A 16,800-nucleotide genomic window follows, 5' to 3' on the forward strand; every position below is an offset into this window, starting at 1 on the left:
GGGACATGGCAATGTCCCTGCGTGGGCTGGTAGAGAGCCAGAAGGGAGCTCGTCTGGACAAATACAGAAGAATGAGGCACATTGTAATAGTGAGGCTGCCCAATCGTCACCCTTTATTTGTTGAAAACCAGACTGCTGGGTGCCTGTCAGCAAGCACTCATTACTCTGGTTTGATTTCTTCAGAGATTGGTAGTACAGAAGGGAGGAAAAGGCACTCACCTTCTGCAAAGAGAACCGTTCCCCGAAAAGCCGGACCTTCCTCCTTTGCTCCAGTGATTTCCGATTTCAGTTTTACAAGCAATTACTGCTTTCAGCCTCCCAACAAAAGCAGCTTCGAAGCAGCCAACCGGAGCTTTGTGCTTAGGAAATAGTGCTAAGCGGAACAACTCTGGCTGCTCCAAAACTCCAAAGTGAGCGATGCAAAGCTCGGCATCCCCTTGCCCAGCCCAGTTTTGACAATGTGATGTTTTGCAGGCACCTGTCAGCAGCGGAGAAGGACGGAGAGGGAAGGCAAAGCGTTTGCAAGTGCTGGTGCCCATGCTGGGATGGGATAAACTGCTTTCCAGAGGCTTCTCCCCTTCCTGCTCCATCCCATCCCAAGGCCACAGGTCCGCAACCCCACAGCTCTACGAAACCCTTAACTCCTCCAGCAATTTCCTCAACAAAATAAGCGCTCCGAGTCCATTTGAGTGGCCTAACCGGGACCGAGTGAGTTCTGAGCGGGGCCCTTTCCTTCGGTGGCATCTCCGCGCAAGGCTTGCCGCGATTTCGAGGATGCTGCAACAGAAGGGCCATGGGACGCTGAGAGCATCTTGCCGCAGAGCCGGAGGTGCTCACTTGTCCTGTTTCCTCCTATGTTTCCTCCTAATGTGTATTTTGCCCCGTAAGGCGTATTTTCCCCAAGGCTTTGCACCTCTCTCGTATTTTGGCAGCTTGTGCTTTTAAATACACCCAAACGCTGCTTATGCCTTTCGGCCCAGCAGGATGCGGCATTTACACCCCTTTTCTCTATTCCGGCTAGTTTTTGCCCAAAGCAGAGCTGGTTTCTCCCCATCCACTAAGTTTTCCAAGCGGGAAGAGTCCTGGGGTGCGTGGCTTTAAATAACTGCCTGGATACGCATCACCGATTGTGATGCCATAAACGGTCACTTGTTGTGTCTCTGGAGTTGGTGCACACTGGGTGCCACTGAGCTCCTCTCGGTGAGAGCTGTCCAGGTGTCCCGGGGGACTCTGGCCCCCTGATTGATCTGGAGGTTCAATTATCCCCCCAAACCGGTGACCGACGTGAGGATGAACCAGAACGGGGCTTACAAAATGACACTTCTGGAAGAGTTACAGGTAGCACAGCCGAAGGGCTGAGCATCCCCCAAACAGGGGGAAAACTCTCCCCGAAATCCCATTGGCATTTCCCTGGAGGGCAGAAGGATGGGCAGGGGGAGATGCTTTGCACTGGGGAGGGCTGCCAGGGGCAGGTTTAGCGTCCCTGGTCGCAGCACGGAGGCAAAACGGTGTCTAAGAGAGAAGGAGACTTGCCGGCAGGACGCAAGGGAGCTCTAGACACCCAGCCCCAACTTTTACCTTCTTCTCATTGCTAAACAGAGGCATGACGAGGAGGCACTGATTGACCAGGGGAGAAGGAGCAACAGTGCCAAGATTCACTATGAGAAGGAGGAGTTGGAAGGTGAGTCTCTGCTGAGATGCTGGTAGAGGGGCCACCAGCCCGGCGCCTTTTCCCGTTGCACAAAGTCCCTACAACGTCCCTCACTCGGTGTGACATCATGTGCAGCAAAACGTGCCATGCTTCTTAATAAAGCAGCACAGTTATTTTCACGTGTTTTAATATTACGGCTTTTCAACAGAGGGAAAAAGCCCCCGCGGAGGTCACGGTGTGAGCTTTAGCCATGGGGCTGGATAATTCACGGCTTGTTTACTCGCAGAGGCTGCTCCTGGCTTGGAGAGGTCTGGAGAATAATTGGACAGCTGCAGGCGCGAGGCTGTGCTTTTCTTCTTTTCTTCTGGAGTTCCTTATCATGGGACTGATTGGATCTTCTCTTGTCGCCTTGTGCCATACAAAGATTTTAAAAAGAATTCCCTTCTGGCACTGCTTAATGAGCAAGGCTGAGTGTTGGCCAGCCCAAGCTGGAATTTGAGAAGAGGTTGGATGCTTTCAGGGCACTTTTGGGGGAGCCATCACTTGTTGTGCACTGTTGTTGCAAAATTCGAGTAAAACAGGCTTGGAAAAAAGGAGAGGTCTGTGACATTCAGGGATCCAGTGAAAACAAAATTGGTGTTTCCTCCTGGGACGGCTGCACTGATTTAACCGTGGCATCTGTGTCATCCATCTCCCCAATATCGTGAGCGATGCAAATGCTGCTTTTTTGCAGGCCACCGGACCCTGTACGCCAGCGTGCAGATGCCGCTGGTGGGGCAATGCCACCGGCATCACCGACCCCACAAGCAGAAGCATCGGGAACAGGAGGAGGACTGTGCCCCGACGGAGCAGGGCTACCACTGTAAGTCCCGCCACCACGTTCACTAAACTCCTTGGGGCTACATGGGCACTGGGGTCTTCTGCAAGCAGGTCCATGTGGCTAGTTTGAGTGACTTGCTGTTCTTCCGAGGGAAAGTGGCATTATTTAACAAGACCCTCTTTTTTAAAACTTTCATTTTTTTTTTTTGAGGTAGTTAAATGTATAATGGATTTAGGCTCATCTTCCTCAGCGGGATGCCTGCTTTAAAAATGGAAATGTGGGGAAGGAAAGCTGCCCATCCTTGTGCAGGGGTGGAATAGATGCTTCTCCTTCTCCGTGGCTCTGTGCAAGCCCCAACAGAGCCAGGGGAGAGGGGCCGGCCCAATATTTGTGGCTGAACTGGTGCCGATCTGATGCCCGCTTTGCATGTGAGCGTGATGGGCCATATTCGAGCGTGGTAACGGGACGGGTCTCTGTGTTCTGCCCCCAGGCACCCCGTCCCAGCGGGTGCAGTTCATCCTCAGGACCAAGGAGGACGAGCAGCATGTCCCTCACGCCTTGTTCACCGAGCTGGATGAGATCTGCGTGAAAGAGGGCGAAGATGCCGAGTGGAAGGAAACGGCAAGGTAAATCCCTGCTGCTGGCTGCGGTGGGAGAGGAGTTCCTGTGCGCCGGCAGAGCCCGCGGGCTCTGTTTTCCACTCCTCAGGACGCGAAGCTTTTGCAGCTGCAGGTGCCGATGGGAGGAGCCGTCTCCCCTTGCTATCTGTAGCTCTGTTAAAGGGGTTGGAGAGCTGGGGCTGTTTCCTTGCAATGGGGCTGACCACACCTGATGTCCGCAGGTGGCTGAAGTTTGAGGAGGATGTGGAAGACGGCGGCGAGCGCTGGAGCAAGCCCTATGTGGCCACGCTGTCCTTGCACGGCCTCTTTGAGCTGAGGAGCTGCATCATCAATGGCACGGTGCTGCTGGACATTAGTGCCAACAGCATCGAAGAGATCGCAGGTACTGTGGGTGCCGCGTCCCTCCGGGAACGGCCGAGCTTGGCTCGCCGCTGTGCCCTTCCTTCCTAGATCAAACCCTGCCTCATTTTCCTGTGCCATGCCCAGATCTGATCGTGGGCCAGCAAGAACAGCTCACGGAGTTTGACGAGCGCACGCGGGCAAAAATTGGAGAAGTTCTTTTGAAGAAGCACCACCATCAGAACGAGAAGAAAAGAAACAGCCTTCTCCCCATCGTCCGCTCGTTTACTGATGTGAGCAAGAAGCGGTCGGACCTGCACCTCCTCGACAAGCCAGGTGAGGGTTCCTGCAGGGCTTTGGCACCCGGTGAAGGTTTCTGCAGGGCTTTGGCAGCAGATGAGGGTTTCTGCAGGGCTTTGGTCCCATTAGGTTTGTCCTAGCAAAGGAGAAGCATCCCAATTGCTCCTTGTCCGTCTTTCTGAGTGTCTTTCTTTTTTCTACCAGCTCAAACACTTACCCCTCATCCTTCTCCCACCACTGTGGAAGCTAAAAATGGGGTGAACCATGAGACCAGCACAACGGATTTAAGCAAGGTGAGACACTCATAGCTTTCTTAGGCCTTCAGGGCCGAATTTGCTGTTGCAACCTTGGCTGCAGAGGGAGCTGCAGGGTGCTGTGGGCTTTGCTTTTGGGGTAATTGCCTGAAAATGGCTTGTTGTGCCCAGGCGGAGCTGCACTTCATGAAGAAAATTCCCAGCGGGGCTGAAGCGTCCAACGTGCTCGTAGGAGAGCTGGATTTCCTTCGCCAGCCCATCGTGGCATTTGTCCGCCTGACCCCGGCTGTCCTCCTCTCAGGCATGACGGAAGTTCCCATCCCAACAAGGTCTGAACGAGAAGCACAAAGTTTTTATTTCAAACCCCCCCAACAAAACATCAGATGGCATGCATCAGTTTGGCATCCCAAGGGAACAAGGCCAGCGGGAGCCAGCACGTTTCTGCCAGCCACGTCTCCTTGCCTTCATTTCCCCCTTCCCTGCTGTAGCTTTTAAACCCATTGGCCAACGTGAATGAGAGTTGGCCCCAAAACGAAATTTGCGATGGGTTTTGATGAATTTCCAATTCATCACCGGAGTCGGTGAGCCTCCGTGTCCCCTCTCGAGCCGTGCTCTGGGCTGGGAGCTGCCAGGGATTTCCTTGGGTGCTCTTTGAGCCATGACACGTTCGTTTCTCTCCTTTTGTTTGTCTTGCCCAGGTTCCTGTTTGTTTTGCTTGGACCAGAAGGAAAAGCCCATCAGTACCATGAGATCGGCAGGTCCATGGCTACTATCATGACGGATGAGGTGCGACGTGAGAAGGGATATCTCTGGGTCATTTTTGGCTTTCTTCACCTCTCCCTGTCTCTGTAGTAGTGAGGAAGAGCGTTTGCTGTCCCCGCTGCTGGCAGCTCTCCAAATAGCCCACCCTTCGTTCGCACCCCAAAGCAAACACGCACGTTTGCATCCCCCCACATCCTGGAGGCTGAAATCCCACCCGGGGTGCATCCTGCACCTCGTCCTTCTCCCCGGGGTCCCCAGCACGCTGTCCCCAGTGGTGGCATTGCCAGGGCCAGTAAAACTTGTCCTCTTTAAGCAACAGGCTGCGGTGTGCCATGGGGGATGGGGGGCCTCGTGGAGGAGAGGATTACAAGGAACACGATGGACAGATTTTTCCTTTTGGGGGAATACTTCCTGCCATTGCCAGCAGGAAATTTGGGGGAAATTATCTTGCGTTTAGCCAAGTGCTTATTGCACTACTTAGGGCATGCGAGATGGGTTGTCCTCTGAGCAGGTTGTCTCCTACGGGCAGGTTTTCCATGACGTCGCCTATAAAGCCAAGAACCGGGCTGACCTCGTGGCCGGCATCGATGAGTTTCTGGATCAGGTCACGGTCTTGCCGCCTGGAGAGTGGGATCCATCGATCCGAATCGAGCCCCCGAAAAACGTCCCTTCGCAGGTGGGTGCTGCGGTGGAGGGAGGTGCGAGGGGGACGGGCAGGACGGCAGGCAGCTGGGGATGCTGTTCAGGGCTCCAGATTCACCAGGTCCCTATTTGACACAGTCACATGGCCAGACCAGAAGCAAAACAAGCCAGTGGTTACAAATAGCTGTCTTTCTTATTTCCATTTGAACAGGAAAAAAGGAAGATGCCAGGAGCTCTCGATGACAGTGCTTCTGACAGTGAGCCAGAGAAGCACAGCGGTCCTGAACTGGAGCGGACGGGAAGGTGCAAGCTTTGATAGTTTGGGGTGTTTTTTTTCTGCTTGCCTCCCAAATCTGAGCATGCACCTTGCCTTTGAGCAGGTTTTGGGGGTTTTTTGGTTCAGTGAAGGGGCTCCACATGCCCAGCTGGGTCCCTGGGCTGGGCAGGTGGGAGATGTGGGCAGCTGGGCTCAGCCACAGCATCAGTGCACACAGGTTTTCTTGATTTGGGGTGGAAGCAGATGTGCAAATACCTCCAGGTAGAGCTCTGCTGCTTCTCAGAGCAAGGGAGTGTTGCAGTAAGAGGGGATGGGCTCTCAGGTTAGGTCTTGTTTTTTCTTTTTTCTTCTTTTTATTTTTGTTGTTGGAGGGCATTTTGGCGTGCCTCAGTTTCTAGTGGGTGTAAAAAGGGAGAAGGAGACGGCTTCTTTTCAGCACTGAAAATTACTCCATGCTTGTGATTGCCCTTCTGCAGCCAAGAAAAGTCCATGTGGTCTTGCAGGAGAACTGTCTCTATTTTGTCCTTCTTCCAGGCTCTTTGGAGGTTTGATCCTGGATGTGAAGCGAAAAGCCCCGTGGTTCTGGAGCGACTTTCGGGATGGTCTGAGGCTGCAGTGTCTGGCGTCCTTCCTCTTCCTCTACTGTGCCTGCATGTCCCCTGTCATCACCTTTGGGGGACTGCTGGGGGAGGCGACCGATGGCCACATAGTGAGCAGCTCTCTCTGTTGGGTGGCACGGGGGAGGATAAAACTCATGCAAAAGTCCTTGCTGCAGTGAGTTTGCTCTGGGTTTTTTTTCCCCCTAATGCTTTCTGTACTCACTGCTGCCTCTCTTCCCCGGACAGAGTGCCATGGAGTCGCTGCTGGGCGCCTCCATGACCGGCGTGGTGTTTTCCCTCTTTGCTGGCCAACCTCTCACCATCCTCGGCAGCACCGGACCCGTGCTCGTCTTTGAGAAGATCCTCTACAAATTCTGCAAGTAAGGCTGGTTGCTGCGGCCGGGTGCTGTGAGAGCCTTCAGAAGGCAGCGGGGATGGAGAAAAGATGTTTGTCTTTCATTTCTCTCAGCGGCAGTTGTTCGATTGAAGTTGTCTTGTGTGTCACAGATGCTGCACGCTGCTGCTTTAGTATGTGATGGTGCGAGAGCCCTGGCTCTCTGAAGGATGGATGGGGTCATTTGGGGGTTTTAGGCTTAAAGCGAAGCAGCTGGAGGAGGAGAAACCACAAGGATGTGGATGCCCAAGATGGGCTGCACAAGGAAGAGGAGACAAATCACTCTGGTTTGGGAATGGGGGAAGATTTGCTTCCCTCTGAGTACAAAACAAGGCACTTCTTAGCCTGATTGTCGCTGGAAGTGGAAATACAGTTTGCTCAGGTAGCCAAATAGTCTACTGCTGAAATGTTGTGAGTTTGGATGATTTCATTGAAAAAGTAGGAGTTTTTCATGTGAAATGGGTATTTTCCATGACAGTCCTTCTGCTGTGATGACTTCGATGTGAGATGAACCACCCTTATTGCAATTTAAATTTATCATTAAGCCCCAACTTGGAGCCTCTTGCTGGCCTTTCCACCCTTGGTTTTATTTTGGTTTCCCAGGGAGTACACGCTCTCCTATCTCTCTCTGCGGGCATGCATCGGGCTGTGGACCGCCTTCTTCTGCATCGTGCTGGTGGCCACCGACGCCAGCTCTTTGGTGTGCTACATCACCCGCTTCACCGAAGAAGCCTTCGCCTCCCTCATCTGCCTCATCTTCATCTACGAGGCTCTAGAGAAGCTGAGTCACCTGCGGGAGACCTACCCTGTGCACATGCACAGCCAGCTCGACTTCCTCACCATCGACTAGTGGGTTTTTTCCTCCTAAAACGCCCCTGCCCCTTGGCAGGAGCTCAGGGCTGCACCTGCATCGCCTCTCCCTTACCCGTGTCTTGGCTTCTCTCCTCCCAGCTGTAAGTGTGAGGCACCGACGCATCCCAGCAATGAAACCCTGCGTTTCTGGGAGAGCAACAAGATCAACGTGTCTGGCATCGCCTGGGAAAACCTCACGGTGACCGTAAGTGCCCCGAGCCACTGCTTCCTCGTGCCGCGGCCACGGGGTCCAGGGGCATTCGCGTGGTGCACAAGTCGGAGCCCTTCAGGTGGTGATGGGCTTCCAGCTGTGCTAGTGCTGCTCTGAAAAGTCATTGCTTACATCTAATGGGTGGTTTTAACCCGCTTGGTCCTGGGAAGGAGAGTCCACCTTGTCCAGTCCACCTTGTGCCCAACATCGTGGGTAATAACTGTCCGCCTCCTCAACGCGGTGGCAGGACAATATTTCTGACCGGCAGCAGAAATAACCCCCTCGTTATGCGAGGTTTCCTTGCCGCACGTGCACTGCCTTTGTGTCCTGATGCTCTGTTTCTCCAGGAATGTCGGTATTTGCATGGAGAGTTTCAAGGACCTGCCTGTGGACCCAATGGCCCCTACACGCCTGACGTCCTCTTCTGGTGCTGCATCCTCTTCTTCTCCACCTTTGTGCTGTCGAGCTTACTGAAGAAGTTTAAGACCAGCCGATACTTCCCAACCAGAGTAGGTAGAAGACGGTGGCCAGCAGCAGTCTCCACGCTCATTTCCCAAAATGGCTTTCCTGGAGCACTAAGCAGTATTTGCCACCACTCGGTCGAGCTGGGAAACGTTGACCTTGAAGGCCAAGCTCTCCATCAGCGTGGACGTCCCTCACTCATTTCCATGAGCGCAAAAGGATCGTAGCATTTCCCACCTGCCTGGCGACCTGTCCTGGAGCCATCTCTTGCTCAGGCAGTGGGAAATCAGGTCTTCCACAGTTACTTTTTTTCACCTTCTGTGCATTATGTGCTCAAGGGGAAGGCTGATTCAGCTGAGGAGCTGCCATAGCAAACGACACTATTTCTTCCTTTTGAGGAGCAAATGATGCCTCAGTGCCTTATTCCCGTTTTAGCTGTGAGCGTGGCTGTCGTGGCAGACATCTGCTTCCTTCTTTTGTAATTTTATTTTTTTTTTTAAGGTTTCAATTAAGACAACCCTTTTCCACCTAATTAAACATTTTGTATTGCCTGGCACCAGATCTCACAGGCACAAACACAGCAACGGTATCTAACCAAGGGATTGGGCTGCATGTCCTCAGCATGGAGGGGTTTTGTTAACCGGTCTTAATGGCGTTGACGTCCCTCACTTTTCCATGTCATGTTGTGGCCCCCTTTGCGACGCCCCCTTCAGCTCTGGTTTCTTGCCCCAGGTACGGTCCACAGTAAGCGACTTTGCTGTTTTCCTCACCATCGTCGTCATGGTGCTCATGGACTTCATGATTGGGATCCCATCACCGAAGCTCCACGTCCCCCATATGTTCAAGGTAACGGGGTGTTTTGGCAGGGAGCTGGTTTCAGCCCTTGGGGATGCCACAAGGTGATGCCGGGGCAGGACAGGGCTGAGTCCGGAGGAGATGCTGGTGGTGCGACCATCTCCTCTTCTGCCTCCAAGCGCATTGTTTCCTTCGGGAAAGGAGAAGACAGCCCCAAAACTAGATACCTCCAGGAGAAGTATCTGTAGGTGCTTGCAAAGAGGGCAGCGGCAGTGCTGAACCCCAGGGTGACGTGAAGCCAGGGCTGGGAGGTGCTCTGACATGGGAATGGAGGGGAAAAGCAAAGCCAGTGAGGTGGCTGGGCTGGGAGATGATGCTGATGTGTGTGCTTTGTTGCAGCCTACCAGAGACGACCGCGGGTGGTTCATCAACCCCGTAGGACCCAACCCTTGGTGGACGGTGTTGGCTGCGCTCATCCCAGCTCTGCTCTGCACCATCTTGATCTTCATGGACCAGCAGATCACTGCTGTTATTGTGAACAGGAAGGAGCACAGGCTGAAGGTAAGGGGCTGCAAGAGATGAGCCCATCCCCAACCCACTCCGGGCTGCAGGCACGGGGAGAAGCTCCTATTCCAAATGCTTTGGGAAGGCATTGGTTTGGGAAAACGTCAGGCTGCGTGGCAGGATGCTCTCCTGCATTAATGATGACACAGGGAGCAAACGACAGGGAGTTCAGATGAGCAGCCTTTCAGAGGAGCAAATTAATCTTGGAGCAATAGAGAAGCGTGGTTTTGTTTTAAAATGTCACCAGTGGATGGGGGATCGAATTGTGTTGACGCGCTGCCAGGGATAACTCAGAGTCACATCCTACTTGCAAGTGGTGGAAATTTCTTTATAAAGGAAAAAACCCGGTCTCTTTTTTTCTTTTGAGAAGTAGCTATCGCACAACCAAATCCACTTTGTCTGAACTCCTGCCACCTTTTCATGCAAGGGGCTTGCACAAAGAGCAGATACCTCCTTATTTGTTTCCGAGGCGTGTTTTAAATTCTCAAGAAGTTGACTTGCGCTCTAGCGGGGTTTGAGCCTGACTTGCGACGTTGTCCTTGCTCTTGTGCTGTGGGACGCTCATCTCCTTGTTTTGCTTCCCGCAGAAAGGATGTGGGTACCACCTGGACCTTTTCATGGTGGCCGTGATGCTCGGGGTGTGCTCCGTGATGGGGCTGCCCTGGTTTGTGGCTGCCACCGTCCTGTCCATCACCCACGTGAATAGCCTCAAAGTCGAGTCTGAGTGCGCAGCTCCAGGAGAACAACCCAAGTTTCTGGGGATACGAGAGCAGAGAGTCACTGGCTCCATGATCTTTGTGCTCATGGGCTGCTCTGTCTTCTTCACTTCTGTGTTAAAGGTAAGAGGAAAATGCAAAACACCCAACAGCCACGAGCTTTTTGGAGGTTACCCAAAACCAGTCCCCTCTCTCCAGGCCCGAGCAGCTGTGGAGTGGAGGAGGAGGTGATCCCAAACATTGGGGCTTGACCCACAGGGGGAAGTAGCCTCCTCGCTTACGCTTTCCAGCCGTTCAGCACGTTATCGATGGCAATTTGCTCCCCCAAATGCCTCAGCACAGCCGTTCCAGCAGCTAAACACACTGAAATCATCTCCATGGGCTTCCTTGCGTGTTCCTCCCACAAGATAATCTCCTCGCTAGGCTAAAAGGAGGCACGTCGCTTTTGCTTGTTGCTACAAGAATAAGGAGAAAGGGTTTTCTACCGTCACAGAACGTGGCATATGGTAGCATGGTCGCCTGTTTTCCTCCAACCTTTCTGGAAGATAGGATTCTGCTGATGAAAGATAACTCCAACGGTCAGCCTAAAGCAGAGCGTTAGCTCACTCGCAGGCACAAAAGCTCTGCTGGTTAAAATCCGACACGTCTCTAACCCTGTGGAAACTGGAAAGCTGTAGGCAATTTGAGGCAGTGCCTGTAGAAGAGAGTGGTACTACTGAAAATGCAATTTAAAAAAATAAATGATTGCATTCTTTCTTTCAGTTTATACCAATGCCTGTGCTTTACGGCGTCTTTCTCTACATGGGCGTGTCGTCGCTCGGAGAAATTCAGGTACGGACTTTTTTACAGCGTGCAGCATGTCCGCTGCCTGGTATTTCATCTCCGTAGAAGCAGGAAAAAAGCAGCGGCATGGGAAAAAAACCTCTCGGAAAGCAAGCAATGAAAATATTTTGTGTACGAAAAAGATTGGAGGAGGCACAGGAGGTCTATAGGGCTGGGAGGACCGGGCAAGTTGAGCGCTCCCTGTTTAAACACAGGTTAGGGCAGGCCAGTGTTTGGTTAGGTGAAAATGGGGGAGTTGAGTGCACAGGGAAGGCAATTTCTACCACTGGTGGAAATCCTTGCTGGGGGATTCAGTGGGCCAAGACAAGCTAATCATAGAATAACGTGGCATAATTGCACGTGGGTGGGCAGCTCTCACGGGCAAGCTGGTTTCTAGCTGGAGCGAAGGGAAAATGGGTGCTGCTCCCAGGAGGAGCATAGTGGGATCCACGGTTTCTCATGGCGAGCGAGATCCTGAAAACTCCCTCCACGTCTCAAGAGGGCCAGAAGCTTTCCGCAGTCCCAAGGTGGCAACTTTTCCACTTTGACTTTGCAGTTCTTCGATCGCTTGAAGCTGTTTTGGATGCCGGCGAAACACCAGCCGGATTTCATCTACCTGCGGCACGTCCCCTTGCGAAAGGTGCACTTCTTCACCGTGATCCAGCTGATCTGCCTCGTCCTGCTCTGGGCCATCAAGGTGTCCCGTGCCGCCATCGTCTTTCCCATGATGGTAAGAGGCGGTGCCGCTCGGCACAGGGATGTTTGCCGCGTTGGAGTGAGATGTAGCACCACCTCTGGCCTCACCGCATCTTCCCTCTATTTCGTGCAGGTTTTGGCTCTTGTATTTGTCCGGAAAGCCATGGATTTCTGCTTCTCAAAGCGAGAGCTCAGCTTCCTGGATGACCTTATGCCAGAGAGCAAGAAGAAGAAGTTGGACGGTGCCAAAAACGAAGCCAACGAAGAAGAGGTAACGCTTGCTGGGCGCTCGGGGCTGGACATCTCCCTCGGGCTGTGAGATTGCCTGTTTCTAGCACAGCTTGTCTTTACATGTTGGGGCAAGATCAGAACTCAAAAGAAACAGATCCTAATAGCCTGGATCCCACATCTTAACCTTTTTTTTCCCTGAATGAGCAGTGAGCTTAACACTTGAATAGAGGTATAATTTTTTAAATGAGTCATTTATAATAACAGATGATGATGATGATGATGGAAAGATTGGCTCGTAACAGTGTTTTTAACCCCCCCCCAAAAAAATTCAGAGTGAAAGGTCTTTACCCTGCTGCGCTAATAGCTAAAGGTGCCACGAGTCAGAAGGAGAGGGCAGCATGCAATGTTTTTGCTGGGTGTTCAGTTTATTTCCACTTGGATCCAAGACAGAGAACTTGATTTGTCCCTTTTTTCCGTCAGGAGTCCCCGAAAATGATGGAAGCTGCTGCTGCTGCCGGTTCAGTTCTGCTGAAACTGGGCAAGACCAGCAACTTGGATACACCAAAGCAAAGCAGGGACAGGTAAAGCCCCACCAAGTGCCAGGACCCCCGGCAAGATTAGTTGGAAGGTGTTTGGCACAATTTTTTCCACTTGCATCTTTCTTGAGCGTCCCATAGAAAGCAGCAGTCAGCTTGGTGGGAAAATCACATCTACGGGCAGGGCTGCAGGAGGGGATCGCAGGGCTCTGCCTCCAAGCGGAGTGGCTGCACAACTCCCATCTGACCCCAAAAAGTCGCATCCTCAGTGACTTTAGGGTAGCTGGAGATCCTCATACGTAAAAACGAGGGGTTGCAGGCATGATCTGTACCAGCAGTGGCTTAGGAGCCCACTCCAGGGCTAAACGCCCGCAAGAGCCTTTGCACGGAGCTGTAGCTCTGCAGCTCTCAGGCTTGCCTCGCAAAACTCCTCATCCAGCAAAACCTGCCGTGCTTATGCTGAGCTTGGATTCTCGGGGCGCCGCTGTTCCTCTTGCTGATGCTAACGCACTTGGTGGCATCAGTTCCCATAGTCACGGATTGCTCTGTAAAATATTTATTGCAGGACTGATCCTTGCGAGATTAATATCTCGGAGGAAGTGTTGAAAACGAGCGTGTGGAAGGCTCTCACTATGAACACAGAAACAGTCTGAATCCGGGGAGGAAAGAGGTAAAGGATTGCATGTGAACGTGACCGTGCTCCTCTGCAAGCGACGGCGCATGCCTACAGTTTTCCCGTGCTTCGGCAGGCAGTACCGAGCAAACGGCCCGTCCCTGGGAACAGGCAGCGAGGACCGTGGCATGCAAACCAGCTCGTCACTGCCAGGGTGGTCCCACGAACAGGGTTGAACCAGCAGCAGCCGGCAGGTCTTCCACTGATGGTGCTCTCCCTCTTTTTGTCTTTTTTCCCCCCAGTTTTGCTATTTAGGAGCCTCGGCTTTGAAGGGGAGGAGTGAGAACGTGACTCAGGGACGTGCCAACGCAGAGACGGGGAGATACCGCTGTTTTCCAGTTGGAGGATTCCCATTAAAGCCATGTCGATGTTTTCAGTTCTCCTTGGTGTGCTTCAGGCATTCAGTATCTCTAGACCAGCAAACTGAGGTGTACGTGCCAGTCAATGGGAGTTCGGTGTCGTGAAGTTCCCGTGTGTACGTGCGTGTGGTGGTGTGGGTTTGTAGTGGTAGAGGGACTGCTGCCGCTTTATCATTCAGTGCTGTTTTCCTTCCTTTTACCTCCCTGGCACTCTGTAGTTTTTTCTTCTCCCCTGTCCTTGCAAAGTCTCTTCTCTCCCAGGGTGGGATGAGCCGGGAGGAAAGCGGCAAGATGCCTTTTCCTTCTCCCTTCCCCTGCCGCTATGCAGGAAGAAGCTGGGAAGCAGAGATGGCTCTCGTGCTCTCTTGAGGTTTTGGGGCGGGGGGTCGTTGGGCTGTGGTGTCACCTCAGGCACATGCGGTCGAGTCGGCTGGCCGTGGAGCCTGGGAGGAGAGGACAAGCCAGAAGAAAAGGTCCCCTTGCAGCCCTGCATCTTGCTGTGGGCTCAGCACGTGCTCCAGGCTCTCGGCGTCTGCAACTGGTGCCTCGTGCCCAGCTGGGACGGGTGCACGAGCCCTCCTGCCATCGGCTTGTCCCATCCTCTGCGGGAGCCTGTTCGTGCATGAAGCCAACCCCAAATGCCAAGGGCAAGTTGTTGCTCCTTGCAAACGGGTGGGGAAAAGAAACTACAGAATTGCTCTGTAAGGAAGAAAGGGGTACATCCCCAAGCAGGGCCAAAATCAGACGGCTTTTACGGGATGGGGTTTTGCAAGCTGTAGGTTGACTTTTGCCAGCGTGGCATGGTGACTGTCGGAGGGGACAGCTGCTGTCCTGCAGCGCCGCGGGAGCGGTTCCCGAGAAAAGGGAGGCGGAAGCAGCTGAAGGAGTTGAAGCCTTAGGCCGCAAGAGCTGAGCAGCTCCGGGTATTCCAAAGTATTTTTCCAACCGTGTCCCCGCCTGGCCAGGGAAGTCAGTGGAGGAGGTGGTGCGTCTGGCTCCCTCTGTATAGTGTGCTGGAGGTGAGGAAAGGATTAAGGAAGAGAGAGGTCAGAGGAAGGAGGAGGGGAGTGTGTGTGGGGCTGTGCTGAGGGTGGGGTTTGGAGTAAGTGGAGGGAGAGGCTGGGGAAGAGCCCCAGGCCGGAGCTGGAAGCCAAGGGAAGGTGATGTCCCTCTGGGAGAATTAAGGGCTCGGCCTCCAGGTTGGACCTGGGGATGGGGTGCTGGGTGGTACAGGTATAATTGGGGGGCATGAGTGGGGGTAGGGGTCCCTCTCCGGAGGCAGCCAGCTCGAGCTGTCACCCGAGAACTCCTCAAAGAGGGATGGGAAGCCTTCCCTGGGACTCTGCCTTCTCAGCGGGATCCCAGGGTCGGCCCCTGTTAGGGTGGCCGGCGTGGGTAAATCCCTAAGAGTGGTGAAGGTGCCTTCCGAGTGCCGCTTGGTGTTGGAGGCGAAGCTTTGGGTGCTTTGGGATTCGTACGACTGCCATCTGCTCAGGAGGGAAGGATGGGGGGAGAAAAGGTGGTTTAATGCACGTGGTGGCATCTGGCAGCCTCCCTGCAGGAGGTGGCCAGGGCAGGGGCTGTGTCCTGCAAAGTACTTCACTGTGTGGAGCATCCTCCAGAAAAGCCGTAATAAATCCATAGAAATAATTTTGGGTTTCAGGGGGTCTGCCAAGCCCGGCCAGGCTTGTTCCTGACATCAGGTATATGCACTATCCCGTCCCATATCATTTGCCCGACGTCTTGCTCGGCTGCGGTGGGTTCGTGCCTCTGCCCCGGTCCCTGCTTGCTGCTCCTGGGAGGGAGCGTGGTGCTGCCCCGAGGTTTCGCTCAACCTCCTCCAGCTCCAGGATGGAGAGCTGATGTTGAGGTTCACGGCAGAAGGTCCCCAAAGGCTCTTCCTGCCACGCAGCCGCCAGCGTGGAGTGGGGCTCAGCACCGTGCCCGAAGCATGGCCCCCTCCTGACTCTGCCCCGCCACGTCCCCGTGCAGCCCGTCTCTGGGCTGAGACAGCCGAGAAATCCTGGGGGGGACATGGCAATGTCCCTGCGTGGGCTGGTAGAGAGCCAGAAGGGAGCTCGTCTGGACAAATACAGAAGAACGAGGCACATTGTAATAGTGAGGCTGCCCAATCGTCACCCTTTATTTGTTGAAAACCAGACTGCTGGGTGCCTGTCAGCAAGCACTCATTACTCTGGTTTAATTTCTTCAGAGGTTGGTAGTACAGAAGGGAGGAAAAGGCACTCACCTTCTGCAAAGAGAACCGTTCCCCGAAAAGTCGGACCTTCCTCCTTTGCTCCAGTGATTTCCGATTTCAGTTTTACAAACAATTACTGCTTTCAGCCTCCCAACAAAAGCAGCTTCGAAGCAACCAGCCAGAGCTTTGTGCTTAGGAAATAGTGCTAAGCGGAACAACTCTGGCTGCTCCAAAACTCCAAAGTGAGCGATGCAAAGCTCGGCATCCCCTTGCCCAGCCCAGTTTTGACAATGTGATGTTTTGTAGGCACCTGTCAGCAGCGGAGAAGGACAGAGAGGGAAGGCAAAGCGTTTGCAAGTGCTGGTGCCCATGCTGGGATGGGATAAACTGCTTTCCGGAGGCTTCTCCCCTTCCTGCTCCATCCCATCCCAAGGCCACAGGTCCGCAACCCCACAGCTCTACGAAACCCTTAACTCCTCCAGCAATTTCCTCAACAAAATAAGCGCTCCGAGTCCATTTGAGTGGCCTAACCGGGACCGAGTGAGTTCTGAGCGGGGCCCTTTCCTTCGGTGGCATCTCCGCGCAAGGCTTGCCGCGATTTCGAGGATGCTGCAACAGAAGGGCCATGGGACGCTGAGAGCATCTTGCCGCAGAGCCGGAGGTGCTCACTTGTCCTGTTTCCTCCTATGTTTCCTCCTAATGTGTATTTTGCCCCGTAAGGCGTATTTTCCCCAAGGCTTTGCACCTCTCTCGTATTTTGGCAGCTTGTGCTTTTAAATACACCCAAACGCTGCTTATGCCTTTTGGCCCAGCAGGATGCGGCATTTACACCCCTTTTCTCTATTCCGGCTAGTTTTTGCCCAAAACAGAGCTGGTTTCTCCCCATCCACTAAGTTTTCCAAGCGGGAAGAGTCCTGGGGTGCGTGGCTTTAAATAACTGCCTGGATACGCATCACCAATTGTGATGCCATGAACGGTCACTTGTTGTGTCTCTGGAGTTGGTGCACACTGGGTGCCACTGAGCTCCT

At 53.5% G+C, this 16,800-nt stretch overlaps 1 protein-coding gene across 1 annotated transcript; it reads left to right on the forward strand.

The window, feature by feature from the left end:
• The first annotated feature begins 1,593 nt into the window (after positions 1–1,593).
• Positions 1,594–14,584, forward strand: LOC132320313 (electroneutral sodium bicarbonate exchanger 1-like). The gene is made up of 22 exons (XM_059832575.1): positions 1,594–1,681; positions 2,385–2,488; positions 2,925–3,097; positions 3,313–3,473; positions 3,578–3,766; positions 3,935–4,023; positions 4,156–4,313; positions 4,683–4,770; positions 5,276–5,422; positions 5,600–5,691; positions 6,200–6,374; positions 6,511–6,644; positions 7,262–7,507; positions 7,610–7,715; positions 8,069–8,230; positions 8,916–9,029; positions 9,378–9,539; positions 10,130–10,381; positions 11,021–11,089; positions 11,637–11,810; positions 11,910–12,047; positions 14,558–14,584. The coding sequence occupies exons 2-22, from the start codon at positions 2,414–2,416 to the stop codon at positions 14,582–14,584; spliced, it is 2,931 nt and encodes a 976-aa protein (XP_059688558.1). The 5' UTR covers positions 1,594–1,681; positions 2,385–2,413.
• Positions 14,585–16,800: the final 2,216 nt, after the last annotated feature.

Source organism: Gavia stellata, chromosome 35 (assembly GCF_030936135.1).
Source record: "Gavia stellata isolate bGavSte3 chromosome 35, bGavSte3.hap2, whole genome shotgun sequence".
Taxonomy (NCBI): Eukaryota; Metazoa; Chordata; class Aves; order Gaviiformes; family Gaviidae; genus Gavia; species Gavia stellata.